General features: G+C 40.9%; 1 protein-coding gene across 1 annotated transcript in view; it reads left to right on the top strand.

The window, feature by feature from the left end:
- The first annotated feature begins 6410 nt into the window (after positions 1 to 6410).
- LOC108700176 (glypican-3) overlaps positions 6411 to 17651 on the top strand; it is a 226633-nt gene continuing 215392 nt past the window's right edge. Inside the window, exon 1 of the mRNA XM_018233119.2 lies at positions 6411 to 6830. Coding sequence (XP_018088608.1) covers positions 6662 to 6830 — 169 coding nt within the window. The 5' untranslated portion in view covers positions 6411 to 6661. The remainder of the gene's footprint in view (positions 6831 to 17651) is intronic.

The raw sequence follows: 17651 nt of genomic DNA, 5'->3' as shown, positions 1-17651 counted from the left end.
CTCCTTGCTTGTTCAGATATCTGACTGATCTTGCCCGATCTGACTAGATGTGGTTTGTAGCAGAGATGATGTAAAGCCAGACGTCCCAAGAGAATGGCCTTCAATTCTTTCCAAATGGATGATCTGATGATCTCTCTGATGAAGCCCATCTGCTTTGTGTCTTGATTCCCAAGGTGTGTGCCCCCCAGCCCCACTTGCTGGCATCTGTGGTCATCACCACCTATTCAGGCTGAAGATTGGTAGCTTTTATCCACCACCTTAGGCAATGAGCTGTAGCAGGAGCTAACCAAATAGCCTGGTAGGGAATAAGGTAATTGTGGTCCCACTTTGTCAAGAATTAATTCTGAAATATTCTTGTGTGAAATTGTGCCCATTTCACACACTCCATGGTAGAGAATAATTTCCCCATCAATTGCTGACTTTTCACTGTTTAACCTGTTCTTGACATTTCCTGTCCTTGTCCTTGTATAGTTTGCTGCCTGACCTGACCCTAGCATGTTTCTGACTATTCTCTCGGATCACGATTCTGAACTGAACTACTAGTGTGTTTGATTGGCATCCCTTGACCACACTCCTTGTTCCCTGTTCTTCCTGTAAACGTGTGGTTCCCTTGCCTGCCCAGAACTCTCTGCTTGGTCCTCTCATTATAAGACCTGATGGCATCCAAATACGGAGAGCTTCTCCTGAAGCAAAAGGTGTTATAAAAAAAACCCCGAACAGACACACACCCAGAAGAGGAGGAACTAGGAGGAAGGCTGGAAGAGCCCACCACCTCCCAGGCACTCTTACCCTCTCCTCTGACCCCTAGGCTTATCAGGGAACTTGACATGGAAATGTCTAATAAACTGATAAGCCCAAACATCAAAGGAAGGGACCCAAGATCTCTCCTCAGAACCATAACCTTTCTAGTGTACCAGATATTTGCAATTTATCTCTGGAAATGTGAGAATCCACTAATCTCTGTACCAAATACTCAGCCTGGCCTTCAACATAGATCAGAGGAGGAGAACTCTGAAGAACAGATCTTGCTGGCTTTAGTAAAGAAACATGGAAAGTTAGAAGTTTTGAGTTCAGGAGGAAGTTCCAAGTGGACAATGCTGGAATTAATGATTTCAGATACAGAGAATGGACAATGAATTTAGGTCCTAACTTGCCAGAAAGCACTTTCAATTGAATATTTTTGGAAGATAACCAAACCCTGTTACCAACCTGATACTTGGGTGACCCTTTACGATGCCTATAAGAGGGTCTCTTTTGGGCAGCTACTGCAGAGGATAATCAGTTTTGAACCATTTGCCAAATCTTAAAAAAAGTTGTCAACCAAATAGTTGGCAGCACAAACATCTAAAGACTGACCAGAAAATAAAAAGTCTCTAGGATGATAGGCAAAAGTATTGCCTTTAAAGGGAGCTAATTCTACAATTAAATCAATGGAGATATTGGTCCATGGCCTCTCGGGAATAGGAAGCGACTGTAGCAGTCCCTGAGCTAAAGCTCTGGAAGGTTTTGAGTATTTAAAACTGGTAAAGAATAAAAATAATTACCAACATCCTGTCTCAATGTTGGCCACCAAAGAGTGCGGGACAGAAGAGAACAGGGTTTATTGCGGCCAGGATGCCCAGCTAATTTAGAATCATGAGTTTCAGAACCAACCAAAAAAGGTTTTCCAAAACAAAGAGTTTGCCTGGTGGTATATTAGGAGGTATATTAACCTGATCCTCAAACAAGGAGGAATACAGATCTAGACTCAGTGCTGCCACAATCACTTCCTTACAGACAATAGAATCTGGTTCTGACCTCTCTCGAGGATTAGAAACAAAACTTCTAGAGAGGTGCCTTCTCCGTGTGACCTCACTTCCTGTATACACCTTTAAAAGTTTGTAATTACAATGTAGGTCTTACACTTGATAAAGGGCAAGCAGCCCGAAACATGTTGTGTTAATAAACCACTTAGCAGTAAACTCTGCTCCGAGTGCTTTCTCTCCTTTCCTATTAATTAATAATAATAACCCTTCTAAAACATTAACTTTAAATATGTTAGCAATTTATTCTGGCAATTAATGTCACAACTGACTCAATAAGCTGCCAATATAAGCATCTGCCTCAAAAGTCAAAAGCTCTTTCTGCCTTTTTGTAAGCTGGGAAAGTAACCACGCTTTTAACTTTTCCTTAAAAGCATTTATTATCCCAATAATTTGTGTAATAGTGCTGCACTTTCCCTGAAGATCAAGGTTATTTATTTTTTAAGTCATGTCTATTAAAAAGCCAAATCTGCCAGCCACATAGGTTCATATAATTTACTGTGTGATTCATCTTTTTCTTCTAAATTTGAAATATTTCTTGCAAGAGGTTTTGGAAATGCTTTAACAATTTTCATTGACTTCCACTGTACTTCTGTGTGAAACAGGAGGTCCTTGTAATCAGCATCATATTCATCTAGGAAAGCTTTGAAGTAACCTACTCCAACCTCGCTATCTGCCTTTCATGACGTGATGGAAATCAATAAACTTGGTGAATAACACAATGATAGTTCAGAAATAGAGGAAATGCTGGATCATTTCTACATAAAGAAATAAAGCCAAGTTTTGACCCAATCATTGCAGGGGCACCATTGGTTGTTATAGATACCAATTTATGGAGAGGGACATTTAGCTGCTGAGCTTGGTAAATATCTTCTCTTTTACTTTGTGGTATAACAGCAAGCAGGTTTTCCTTTATACTTGCATTTGTATAAAGATTTTAAGATGAGCAGTGTCCACCACATCTGTTGATTCATCAAACTGCAAGCTGAAGAACTCACATTGGTGTACATCCCTCTTAATCTGGTGACAAATATCATCTGATGTGGCTTCAAGTCCATAAATAAAGGTGGCCATACGCGGGCCGATAAAAGCTGCCAACAGACCGTGTCGGCAGCTTATTGGCCCATGTATGGGGCCCCCCGACGGGCCTCACCGATCAAGATCGGGCCGAAAGTCGGCCCGATCTCGATCGATGGGACGAAAAATCCCGTCAGATCGCGGGCCGCATCTATTCGTTGATGCGGTCCCGCGATCCGACCGCCCATTGCTATTCGTTAGGATCCCTAGGGCCCACGATCGGATCAGCCCGATATTGGGCATATCGGGGAGAGATCCGCTCGTTTGGCGTCATCGCCAAACGAACAGATCTCTCAGTCTATGGCCACCTTAATAGTGTTTTTCCAGAGGGCTGAATGGCAGACATGTCTGATTTATTATTTAAAATGCTTAAATTAAGTATCAGCAACTGCAACCATGGCATCCTGGACAATTTCTCCATCTTCATATGGTTTCTTCTTTCTTGCAAGGACATGTGCCAGTTTGAATGATGCAATTGTTGCTGCTTTTGATTTTTTTGCAAGTGTCTTCAAGATTGCTTGTGGCACAGTTAGAAAAGATTTCAGTACTTTAACTTTCCGCAAATGGTGCCAACCGGAAATTCCAGGACATACTTTCTATGCATTGTTGTTGTGAAATGGCATTCTATATTGCATTTTTTCCCAATCCCAATCATATATTATGTATTTGCATTTATCTCTTATTAATTATATAATTAATTAATTATATAATTATTAAAAACATATTTTTCTTCCCACTTTTATTAAAACTGTATGTGTAGATAAGTCTTTTCTTGTGTAGAGGAGGAGCAGCTGTTTTCTTATTAAATAACATGCATAACATGTTTAAAATAAAAGGTTTTATTAACCTTTTTTATTATTTATTGGAAAATGTTCCAATGTACAACAGTACCCCTGCATATGATACCAGTGTGCAGTATAGCAAACCCAGCAATGTCCAGTATATTATACCCAGCAATTACCAGTATAGCAAACCTGAAAATACCTAGAATTCCTATTTGTGTACTGTACCTAACAGGGACCAACATAACATACACAGCAGTTACTAGCAACACCTAGCAGAAAACCTAGCCTGGTTCTGTTGAGATGGGCTAAAAGGAGCCAAAAAGCCCTTCACGTGCAAGACATGCAACATAAAGCTTTCTGAAAACAGAAGGTATTATGGGTAGATACTTGCAAATCATTCCTTTATGACCCTTTGGCCAACTATGCATTCAGAACTGCTGGTTTCATAGCACAGATCCAGCCTAATAGTTCATAGATGTAGTCCCGACCTAACCTAGCCTGGTTAGGGTGAGACAGGTTAAAAGGAGCCAAAAAGCCCTTCACGTGTAAGAGATGCAACATAAGGCTTTCTGAATAAAGAATGTATTTACTTCTCTTGTGCCATATACATAGCACTGCCTTAATACCACAAACAAGAGCTTTCTTGCACACTGAGGGTACAGACATGGACCAGAACGTCACACTGGAGCACTGAGGGTACAGACATTGAACAGAATGGCACACTGGAACACTGAGGGTACAGACATGGAACAGAATGGCACACTGGAACACTGAGGGTACAGACATGGAACAGAATGGCACACTGGAACACTGAGGGCACAGACATGGAACAGAATGGCACACTGGAGCACTGAGGGTACAGACATGGAACAGAATGGCACACTGGAACACTGAGGGTACAGGCATGGAACAGAATGGCACACTGGAGCACTGAGGGTACAGACATGGAACAGAATGGCACACTGGAGCACTGAGGGTACAGACATGGAACAGAATGGCACACTGGAGCACTGAGGGTACAGACATGGAACAGAATGGCACACTGGAACACTGAGGGTACAGACATAGAACAGAATGGCACACTGGAACACTGAGGGCACAGACATGGAACAGAATGGCACACTGGAACACTGAGGGTACAGACATGGAACAGAATGGCACACTGGAACACTGAGGGCACAGACATGGAACAGAATGGCACACTGGATCACTGAGGGTACAGACATGGAACAGAATGGCACACTGGATCACTGAGGGTACAGACATGGAACAGAATGGCACACTGGAACACTGAGGGTACAGACATAGAACAGAATGGCACACTGGAACACTGAGGGTACAGACATAGAACAGAATGGCACACTGGAACACTGAGGGCACAGACATGGAACAGAATGGCACACTGGAACACTGAGGGTACAGACATGGAACAGAATGGCACACTGGAACACTGAGGGCACAGACATGGAACAGAATGGCACACTGGAGCACTGAGGGTACAAACATGGAACAGAATGGCACACTGGAACACTGAGGGTACAGACATGGAACAGAATGGCACACTGGAGCACTGAGGGTACAGACATGGAACAGAATGGCACACTGGAGCACTGAGGGTACAGACATGGAACAGAATGGCACACTGGAGCACTGAGGGTACAGACATGGAACAGAATGGCACACTGGAACACTGAGGGTACAGACATGGAACAGAATGGCACACTGGAGCACTGAGGGTACAGACATGGAACAGAATGGCACACTGGAGCACTGAGGGTACAGACATGGAACAGAATGGCACACTGGAGCACTGAGGGCACAGACATGGAACAGAATGGCACACTGGAGCACTGAGGGTACAGACATGGAACAGAATGGCACACTGGAACACTGAGGGTACAGACATAGAACAGAATGGCACACTGGAACACTGAGGGTACAGACATGGAACAGAATGGCACACTGGAGCACTGAGGGCACAAACATTGAACAAAATGGCACAGAAGCACTAAGGGCTAGTCCACACGGGGAGATAGCGACGCGTTTGCGGTCGCGGCGACAAAGCGCCGCGACCGGCGCAGGCGACAGTTTTGTATGGGCGCCTATGTAAAAACGCCTGTGCTAACCACACAAGGCGATGCGCTTTTCAACAGTCGCCTGAAAAAGCCTGGCGAGGCATTTTCAGGCGACTGTTGAAAAGCGCATCGCCTCGTGTGGTTAGCACAGGCGTTTTTACATAGGCGCCCATACAAAACTGTCGCCTGCGCCGGTCGCGGCGCTTTGTCGCCGCGACCGCAAACGCGCCGCTATCTCCCCGTGTGGAATAGCCCTAAGGGTTTGTGGAGGAGCTGCAGGAGCAAAAAGTTAGAGGAGATGTGGCACAAGAAAAATGACAGGGGACATGGGAAAAAAGAAATGTAGGCTGTTGAACCTCTTGGAATCAGATTTCCACAGGTACAATGATTTAAGAGGATGAGTAGGAGAATGGGCAGCACTGAAACTCTATGGGACAAAGTGATCATGTTACACTGTTTATTTTCCCTAATCCCTAATCTGACCCACAAACTGATGAAGGTTGCAAACAACTCTCCTTGTCAGGGCACAAGGCCAGGGGGTATCCGTTGTACAGTGTTTCCATATATGACAGTTGGACAAGAGTGGGCGTGCCTCCGCATTCAGCCCGTGTGCTGCTGCCTTGAACTAGAGGCGGTCATTACCAAAACTGTCCACTGGGCGGCGCACAGACCTTATGATACTTTCCCGACGTTTATGCATAGAGCATCCAGAGGCTGTTTCACCTGGGTCAGAAGAGGAGCCGGACACTACTTCTCTTCATAGAGCAAATGCTCCGCTCTGCACGTACAAACCCTCCATGGTGGCAGGATCGCAGTCCCTGAAGCCTGGAAGCGGGTATCGCCTCCACCTGTTACTAGAGGCAGGTGACCTGAGAATAGAGTGACATGAACTGACCCCCGGCCACAAGCACACGCTCACCACATGGCACCTGCCCGGGAATTCAGATCACAGTCGCTACTACTTCTGGCACTGGCAGAACTCATGGCAGTGGCTGCTGCTGCTAAAGGGCAACTGAGTTGCAAAGAGGTTCGTGTGAGTTTTCAGTCTGTGCAGCCAGGAGTCAGATGGGCGCCGGAGTCACCTGTTTCAGGTAAGCGCCCTCAGCAGCATTGCTTTGTTTTACTCTAACCTTCCTCCTTACTGTTCATTCAAACATTGCAGCTGAGGCTTTTCTTTGCAATTGGAAACTTGATAAATGAAGTGTTTCTGCAACAGATAACAAGCTGTATACCTGCTAAATATTGTACAAACACAGGGATATAACTGAGGTGTGATGCATTGTTACTGCATCCCATTTACACTCTACCAAAACACTATACAACTATAAGGGTACCAGTAATGTTCATATTCCTTGTCTACATTAACTGCATTGCATTTGCTTCATAGTAACCAATAGGATATTTTGATGGAGAGTAATCATTTTTCGCATATTTTAAGTCTCTCCAATAATAAAAAAAAAGCAAACATTCATTTTTAGAGTTTTATAGATCTTGTATGTGGCTCGTATATAGCAACTTGTCTGTTCCGCTGGCTTACCTAGTCAACAGAACAATTACTGTATGTTAATACTTACAAAATGGAATTATCCGGCATTGATAATATATTTACAATGCTTCTGTATTGCCACAAGGCATATACAGAAATCAAATTATATTATGCACAGGGACTTACTGTAGCCTCAAGCTATACGATTTTCCTGCAGATTTGTACATATTGTGGATGTGTATTAATTAGTCGGTGCTTACCTATTACTGCCCTGCATTAGGTTTTGTACAATTGGAGCAGTTGCCAGTGACCTTTTTCATGCATTTTTCTCCGGGAAACAGTAGCTGCTCTTATATAGACAAGTAACAGGTATTATTTTTAAAGAAGAAGGAAAGGCTTCAAACACTTGGGGGAGCGATCGTCATCCGGCTTCTTCTTTCTTCAAATTTCCCGTGGCGAACGCATGCGCAGTTGCATAAAATAGCCAACTTTTTAGTTCTACTGTGCATGCGCAGCCGCGCAAAGGAAAAAGGAAGACGGAAGAGGATCGATCCGTGGCGCTCACTGGTATAACCCAGGGCCAATGCAGTTTTTTGCTGATAGGAGCACTGGACCTGGGTTTCAGGTAAGTCAATACAATCAATTGGGGTTGCCTAACATTTAGCACCCCCAAGTGTACGAATCTTTTCCTTCTCCTTTGATTAATTCAGGATAGGAAAACAAAAGGCATAGGCTTGCATTGCCTCCCCCAGAGGAGACTATCATATATAATAAATAGTAATTATATAGTGATGGGTAAATAAATTCACCAGGTTCAAATTCGCAGCAAATTTAACCCCCAGGGAATAAATTTGCTGGGGATGAAAAATCTGGAGCATCAAAAAAAATTAATTTGGGGCACCTCAGAATAGTTGCGCGCATAAAAATTGTCGTGCATCGAAATTATTCAGTCGCCCATTGACTTTAATGCATTTGGAAAAAATAAAAATTGTCGCATGCGGCACAATTGACGCACGCCAAAATAATTTTGACGCCTATTGACTTCAATGTGTTTTAAATTTTTCTCTGTTTTTTTAATTTTGCTGTAAATTCACAAATTTTTCAGCGAAGTGAAACCGGACAAATTCACCCATCACTAGTTATAAGCTTTCCCATAATTAGCTTTGAAGAAGGAACTGAAATTTCCTGAAAGCTTGCTGTGATTATCATCTTAGTTGGCTAATAAAGGTATCACCTTTACATCACTTTTATTATGCTTCATATCAAAACTTCTACCCTATAAGCTTTTCCATAAAAAGCATTCAGTTGGTACCCTCTCCATACAAAGATATCACCTTCCTCTCCTGGCAAAATCCAAAGGTTTCTGTGGAGCTTTGGGAAGACAGAAGAAAGGTAGCCTTATACTTTTAAAGATCTGACACTCAAACAAAACTTTGTAGTAATGACAGATTCGAAGACACATGAACTAATACTCTATCTAATAGTGATAAGGCTTCTTGAATCCCTTTCACCACTCATCCAAGCGGCTTCTTCAGTTCAACTTGAACGAGTGATAAGCATTTTTAAGGTTACTCAGTATGTCCAGTTGCTTATCACAGCTAGATACACTATACCATAACCTGGATGAAAGGAAAACCTTGTAAAAATGAACTAGTACAGAATATAAGTAAAGGTATGGTATCTGTTATCTGGAATAATTGGGACCTGGGGATTTCTGGATTCATGCTGTTTAGTTTGGATCTAGGTGCTGTTTTATTTCTCCATAAAGAAGAAAAAATAAACATTTATTTGTTAAGGTGGCAAATTGCATTCCTGTATTTTGGTGTTTTCTGGCTAATGAGTTTCTGGATAATAACACAATACATGTGCTATATAATGGAAGGGCCATTTTATTAAGCAAAGTAACAGCCTTACTTGGTGTGCTGCATAGGGAATGGCATCACCTTGTAAAAATGGGCTACATAAGTACTCATTTATTTCCATTTGAATTTGAATTTTTAGCTGACTGATTCTTGGGATGAGCCTTCTGCAGGAATTTCAGATTTGCATCCCACTAGGATTCCAAGCAGCTATAACTTTTTAGTCACTGTGTGTCTGTTTGGCGCTTTGCAGTTGTCTTGTGCACTCCATAGCAGTTTTAAGTACTCAGTAGAAGGCCATTGTGGAAGTACCTGCCTTGTGAAAAAAAATAAATTTATAGAAGTTAAAATTAGAGAAAATTTAGGCGGATGCTGCACAAAAAGGTATGAACATTGTCATATCAGCACCTCACTGTACAAGGTGGATGGGCTTACTTCTGAAACTACAATGTTGGCCTGGCGTCCACCGTTAAAGCTTATTGTTCTCTCACTACACCTCAGTCCTCTTTTCTTCCCTCTCTTTTCTCTAATTATTTGCTTGCTATGAGGATAAGAACCAATTACATATAATAATATATAGAATTGCTGATGGAGCCATAAGGGAGCCCACTTCATATGCATGTGTTTTTGTTTTTCTCATGTTCTCTTGTACATTTCTATATATGCTGTATCCGATATTTTTAATTCTTTGCCTTCTCTCTTTCCCTCAGGCCATTGCTTTACTTGTTTCCTGTATAAATGTCTGTATTTCTCCATACCATCATTCACCACTTTTTATAACTCCTTTCTTGTCCCTTTCCCACTGTACTTCTTATTTCTCAGGGGTTAACCCTTATTCTCCTTCACTTCCCCATGTTTTAAAATTCTCCTAGCTATTTATATCTACCTGCTATTACTCTCCTCTTCTTCATCTCTACTCATCATTGAGACCTTTCCTCTTATTGTCTTCCTTACTTTGATCTTTGTCTTTAACACATACACCTTCCCTTCCCGTGATCGCTTTTTCTTTCCCCATCTTCTATCCCCTCTATGCTTTTGCCTTTCTTTCTTTCTTTCTTTCTTTCTTTCTTTCTTTCTTTCTTTCTTTCTTTCTTTCTTTCTTTCTTTCTTTCTTTCTTTCTTTCTTTCTCACATGTTTTAATTGTTCTTCTTTCAACTTGCCCTTTCTGCTTAGTTGTTGACCCTTTTACATCTGCTACAAGCCATTCTACATTATTTTTCTTCTGTTTTTATCTCCTGTGGATTAAGCTTTTCTACCAATTTATTCATTTTGCCTCAGCATTATGTAATACCTTCTCTCTTTCATCCATGTCTACTTTACTCCATTTTTCTTTTTCTTCTCTCATCTCTCTTTTCAGTTTGTTCCTTTCTCTTCGATAGTTCTTTCTCCACTCTCATTATAATTTATATAACTTATTGGCTGCTACGAGTTTCTATATATTTAGCAAACTTTGCAACTTAGTATTTTGAATCTGGATTTAGGATTATAGTGTGTTCTGTACTTTGAAAAAACGAAAGTCAGCAAAGCAGATCCAGGCAACAGCTCTTCCTCTGCAAGATACTGATTTCGCTTTTACAGCCCACAGCTTTGAAAACCCTGCAAGCTGCAATTGTTGAATGCGACAGGATCATTCAGCTGTGCATTTTCCTTAACACATAGGCTTCAGTGATTTTATGCTATTGTGAATTAACTTTAAAGGCTTAAAGGGCCAATAACAACAGAAAATGAAAAATGCCATTTATATATTTGCATGTAAGGTTTCCATAATTGCATTTGCAACAACAATTTACATAATTTCTCAAAAGCATATTTTTATATTAGAAATACTTTTAAAGAAAGTATGTAGGACTTTCTTTCCATAGTTGGTCAAGAATATGTATTATGTAAATTTCTACTGAACAAACTAGGGATGGGTAATATTATTTTGAGATTATTTGCCATGCTCACAGTAGTAAATGTGCAGGACTTTCTTTCCGTCTTTGGTCAAGAATTATGTATATTTCCATTGAACTCACTAGAGATGGGGTGATATTATTTCACTAACAGATAATAGAGAATTTTTGCCATGTTCAGGATATAAATAACTATATGTTAGCTCATAAATAAACAATTTTTGTTTTTATATATTACTGATCTTCATTCCCAGTTTTCCAGCTGGATGGAGAAGTAATTTACCCTGGAAGCCTTTCAGTACAACTCAACATTCCCTAAACAAATGGCTGCTGAAAGCTTAATTTTAAAAAATAATAGGAAGAATGCCTCCTAATATTGCTGCATTGCCAACTGCGGCTGCGTATCCTAACTTATTACTATGGTGCAAATGAACAAGAGGCTGTTCTTGCTTTAATTTTCTGTGAATAGAGTCTTTTCAGTGGCAGTGTAGTTCAAAAGGCATAATTACTGCTTCACAGACAATAGAAATGTTGATGGAGAATGGATGACTTTGTGGTGACAGATGTCAATATGGTATCCACACAAATCAGCTACCAAATAGTTTATGAGTGGGTGTCCAAAGTAAATACAAAATGCAGTAGAAAAACTGGCTTATCAAAGACAAATATAAACAGTCTGTTTCATATACTCCTTACTTCCAGTATCACTTGTAATGACATTCAAATAAGCACAGTGGCATGCCGTTTTAAGCTTCCTATCTATTTTTAAACATAGTCTCTAGAGAATGTTTTTGCTGTGCAGCATGATTTGTACAGTAGAGCCTAAAGCAATAAAGGCAACCCACTCCAAGGCAGATGTGCTTTCGTTTTGGGATGTCTTTAAAACATTAAATCGCATCTGCAGTCTTGTTTTTCTCACCCTAGTCAGTCATCTTCTAAAAATAGCTGTGAATACTATACTACTTAACAAAGCCTAAATGTTTAGAAAGTGCCAACATATTCCACAGTACTTTAGAGTAAAGGAGTGTATACACTGAACATACAGATTGGGCCCTACCCAAATAAGCTTACAGACTAAAAGTACCCACCACATTTCTCTTGCACACTGGATGCAGCTGGGTTTCTCAGACTTTTATATAAAATTTATCAACAGCCATAAAATATATCTCATGATTTTCAGTGCTCCGTAATAACTATGCTGGCATCTAAATTTACTAGGATACCAGGGAAACTCCTGGTGGACCCAGTTGTCAGTGAGCTCTCCTGCTGCTAAACATTTGGCGTATTTCATGGCCATTCCCTATCTCTTTGAGAACAAAGAGGCTAAATAGATGGACTATATAAAGAAAAGAGACTAGGAGAATAGAGGTTGAGTGAGGAGAGGAAGAAAATTTGTAATGAGAGTGGGTCCCTGGTCTAAGGTTTTTTTGGTGGGCACCTGGTGTCCCAGACTGACACTGCCTATGCCCAGGGCCGCCACCAGGAGGGGTACAAGTGTCCCGGGCCTGAAGGGGGGCCCAGCAGTGACGCACTGTAGAAAGAGCTGGGCCCCCCATCACAGCGCCGAAGTCGTACAGCCGTTTCCGAAGTCCCGAACAGCTGAAATCTGGAAGTGCAAAAAAAGCCGAAATCCCGAAGCGGCAAAAAGACCCAAAGCCACGAAAATAGCCAAAACCGAACTCCCAAATCAGCGAAAAGAGCCGAAGTTATGAAAACAGCCGAAATTGAAGTCCTAAAGTGGCGAAAAGACTCGAAGTCACGGAAACAGCCAAAATTGAACTCCTGAAGCGTGAAAAGACCCAAAGTCACGAAAGGAGGCGAAGTTGAAGTCCTGAAGCCATGAGTTCAATTCTACTGAACACCAATTTGTGTTTTTTCGAAAGAGCCCTTGACAACGCCGAAGCCGTGCAGCAAATCCGAAGTCGCGAACAGCCAAAATGCAGAAGTGCCATAAAAACCGAACAGCCAAAGTCCCGAAAGACCCAAAGCCACGAAAACAGCCGAAGCCGAACTCCCGAAGTGGCAAAAAGACCCAAAGCCACGAAAATGTTTTTTTTTTAATCCCCTGGCCACCAATGTATTATTTTAATATTCTATAGGCCCTTGCCACCAATGTTTTTTAAAAAAATATTCTTTGGGGCCCCAATTTTTTTTAACTTGTAAGGGGGCCCTGGCGCCAATGTTCTATTTAAAAAATATTGTTTGAATAATACTGAGGATTTTTATACTAAAAATGTGTGTTAAATTGTTCCAGTGTTGTTACAATAGTAATCAGATAAGTGTTTTCTAAATTGTAGAAGACGAAAACAAAGTGCTGATTATTTGCTGGGTTAATTAACTGTCTCCAGTAGGAAGTAGAGAAATGAAAGGATTGGCAATGAGGACTGAGCAAAAGCATAGAAGGGAGCAGTCATATTTCTATGGGGCCAGGGAATCCCCTAATATGGAGACATCCCCAAGACAAACCTTTTGCAGTGCCCTTGGCGCTTTATATTAAAAACTCTTTATTTGTATCAGATTTATGCTGGGATGCATGCATATAGGCTATATATTATTATTACTGTACTATAATGCTACTCCTTGAGCCCTTGATGGCACTGATAGGGAAAATGAATTGTATGCAGTATTGACTAGCGAGAACTGAAAATTCTAGAGAAGAATAAAACATTTATGGGTGCAAATGATAAGTGCAAGAACAAGCAATGATGGTCAGTGAGAATTTCTGTAGCCTACATGTATTGGTGACCTCATTCTGGCTTGAGGAAGATTGTTTTATACTTCACAAACCTGGGACTGGGGCTCCTTCATGATTTTATAATATATCAAACAAGTGTACATATTTTTTGTGTGATTTTCCTAGTGGAGATAGGTTTAATTAGGAAATTATGGGATTGCTCTCTTCATGGTATTAAACATAACTAGTCTTTCTGTAAAACTGTATGTAGCATTTTTCAATGTTAAGCTTTTACTATAACAAACAAGGGAAAGTTGTGCTCACCACTTATTTTTAAAAACATTAAGTTGGATTGCAAGAAGCTGTGACCACAAAATTCACAGACAAATACAAGAGTCCTCTGCACTCGACCCATTATCAATATATTAAGCGCGTTGAAACATTTTTTGTCTTAAGCTACTAAAAATGCCTTACCCTTTAAACAAAACAGGGATTGTTTGTCCATATATTGCAATATATTTAAGCTGGCCAACTACGTCACAGTCATCCCATATCTGGCCAGTCCTATGCTCAATTTTCATCTGATTCATTAAGAATTCTATTGCTTCATTATGCATTTTATAAAGGGACTAAGTTTTACTCGCAACTTACTTGCTGCTTTCAAAGTAAAACTCCTAAACTTGGTTGCCCTTTTTATTGGCCAGCAGGGGTGATCCCACTGGTGGCCAATGAAAGGGCAACTAAGTAAGTCCCTTTATAAAATGTATAATGAAGCAATAGAAATCTTAATGAATCGGATGCAAGTTGAGTGTAGGAACTGGGCACATCGGGGATAACTTTGATGTAGTTGGCCAGCTTAAATATATTGCAATATATGGACAAACAATCCCTGTTTTGTTTAAAGGGTAAAGATTTTACTATAGACATCTTTTGTCATAAAATGTTATGTGGCATAATTGGGACACTTATTATAATAAAAAAATACAAACTGCATTTTTTGTTTACATTTAGTGAATAGTACAAACCCTCTTTAACTCAACTTTGCAGCAATAATGCCCCTTTATTGCTGCAAAGTTGTATGAATAATAATAAGGACTTTGTTGGGGTCTTTGTGCCACTTTTAACCCACTAGAGCAGTCATCCCCAACCAGAGGCTTGTGAACAACACTTTGCTCACCAACCCTTTGCATGATGCACCCACTGGCCACAAAGCAGGTGTATCTTTCTGAATTTCTGGCTTGGATGCAGGTTTGGGTTGCATAAATACCATATGTACACTCAAACAGAGTCTCCTGTAGGCTTCCAGTCCACATAGAGGCTATCAAAAGTCAATCACAACCAGGGTTGGACTGGGGGGCTCTAAGACGCTTTGGCTCAGTGAGGGAGCCGTTCGGCGCGCATGCAATTCTAAATATCTGGAGGGTTCTGGCCCGGCAGGGGGCCCACGAGGGTCGGGCCCACCGGGTTTTTTCCCGGTGTCCCATAGGGCCAGGCCGACACTGATCACAACCCATAATTGGCACCACCAGGAAATCTTTGCATGCTTGTGTTGCTCTCCACTTTTTTACATTTGAATGGGGCTCATGGGTAAAAAAAAGGTTGGAGATCCCCGCATTGGGGCAAATTTTAAATTGACTATGCAGTAACACAAGGAAATATTTATAATGGTCCAGTAGGCCCTAGTAATTTGCTTCTCATTACAGTAAGAATGAAAGTAATATGGGCAAACATGTCATTTTAAGTTACGGGTTACAAAATTTTCCTTTAAAGAACTTTAAAATGCACTGGTCCATACACTGAAGGAAATGCTTTTACCTTTTGAGTGAGGGCTAAGCAGAAATCTTACTTTTAAAGGTTTGTGTGCATGTCAGATTCTTTATAATACAGTAGAACCCCACTTTAACATTTCTCATGGAAAATCTGGAACAAAACTAACAGAATGTACAAGCACAGGACCAAAATAAACAGCAAACAATTAGGGAAAACATACATTTGGGATACGTAAAATCAGGGTTCTGCTGTATTAAGCTGAAAGCGATTCAGCTGGATTTACAAGCCCAATGCTGCAGTTCATTGCTACAGAATAACAATCGTTGAGGCTATTATAGGTGTGTCTCAAATATTGTTGCTGTTACTTCCATTCAAAATGACAGGTGTGTATGTTGCATTGTGGCTTTTCTTTCTTTGAGAAAAATGTCTACCAAAAAGCAAGACCCAACTGGTGTCATTGTTAGGGTGAGAGTGAATGAAAATAGTTGAATTAGCTGAGATAACCTGTTCCAGACAAGCATATGGCAGGCTTAAACTTAGCTTTTCCCATGATAAAGTCACAGTGGGGCTGATTCACTAAGCTCGAGTGAAGGATTCGAATGAAAAATACTTCGAATTTCGAAGTATTTTTTGGGTACTTCGACCATCGAATTGGTTAAATTCGTTCGAATTCGAACGAAATCGAACGAATCGAACGAAAAATCGTTCGACTATTCGACCATTCGATAGTCGAAGTACTTCCCCTTTAAAAAAAACTTCGACCCCCTACTTCGGCAGCTAAAAGCTACCGAAGTCAATGTTAGCCTATGGGGAAGGTCCCCATAGGCTTGCCTGTGATTTTTTGATCGAAGGATTTTCCTTCGATCGTTGGATTAAAATCCTTCGAATCGTTCGATTCGAAGGATTTAATCGTTCGATCGAACGGAAAATCCTTCGATCGATCGATCGCAGGATTAGCGCTAAATCCTTCGACTTCGATATTCGAAGTCGAAGGATTTCAATCCGAGGGTCGAATTTCGAAGTATTTTTAACTTCGAAATTCGACCCTTAGTGAATCGGCCCCCTCAGTAAACACTGCCAAATTTCCTGTACATAACACAAAATCCAATCAAGACAAGGGTCAAGATAAAAATCATATAAACCTGCAATATTCATGGCTTGGTAGGAGATATTTTTATAATAGAAATCAATAGAAAAATGTCTTCACATTCAGCCAGTTAATTAAGTCATTTTACTATACAGTATGGACATTTTTTAGGTATGGAGGGGCCTCAGACTGTGCATGATGACATTTTTTATATTAATTTGTTTTTTTATTGTCAAATATGTGTTTAGTTGTTGTTGAGCTTCAGCTCTGAGAAGCATAGGGGCAGATTTACCAAAGGGTGAAGTGGCTAACACTAGTGTCAATTCGCTAGGGACCACGCCTATTTACTAACAGGCACAGGTGCCAATTTGCTAGCGAAAGAGACAGGCCCTTTCGGTCATTCGCACTTTACCGCCAGGTGACAATTCGCTCTGGCGAATGGACGGTACTCCGCAAATTCACAAAAATGCGGATTTTACTGAACGTTACCTCTTTCGTCAGACTTGCCTTCGCCAGCTCAGACCAGAAGTGCAATGGAGTACATAGATCCTCGATCTTCACTTACATCATATTCTGTAAAATTGGAAAATGCATCAAAGTTCAAAAACGCTGGCGTCTTTTCCTTATTTCAGAGTGATAGGCTGCAAAAGTCCTTAAAAATGTTTTTCTTGGGTAACCGGTTTTCTCCATACATTTTCTAACATATGGAACATTAATTTTACAGTGGGCTCATGTGAAGGGCATTATAACAACTCTATTGTCTTTATTAAGGTTCCCTGGACTTGTGTAATAAACAGTGTAAATTTAAAGTATTTGCTGCAACATATAACATAAAGAGGTCCATACAACTTTAAATTTCCCGCCATATGCAAATTAACCTGAGCGCAAGATCTTTCGCTAGGCAGAAATGAACGCTAGCGTATCTTCGCTTTGAAATGCTCGCATCACCGAAGTACTGCTAGCGAAAAGTCGCCAGTGTTCGGCGCCCAGTACGAAACTCTGCATGTTAGTGAATTGCCGTTGTCTGAGCGAATTTTCGTCTGGCAAAGTGTTGCACTTGGGTGCGAAGTGGACGCTGGCGAGTTTTTGATGGTTATGAAATCTGCTCCATAGAACGAAGGATTACAAGTTGGACAATATTGC

The sequence above is a fragment of the Xenopus laevis genome, chromosome 8S, assembly GCF_017654675.1.
Source record: "Xenopus laevis strain J_2021 chromosome 8S, Xenopus_laevis_v10.1, whole genome shotgun sequence".
NCBI lineage: Eukaryota > Metazoa > Chordata > Amphibia > Anura > Pipidae > Xenopus > Xenopus laevis.
The sequence above is the reverse complement of the archived record's forward strand: the minus strand, read 5'-3'. Positions and strand labels throughout refer to the sequence as shown.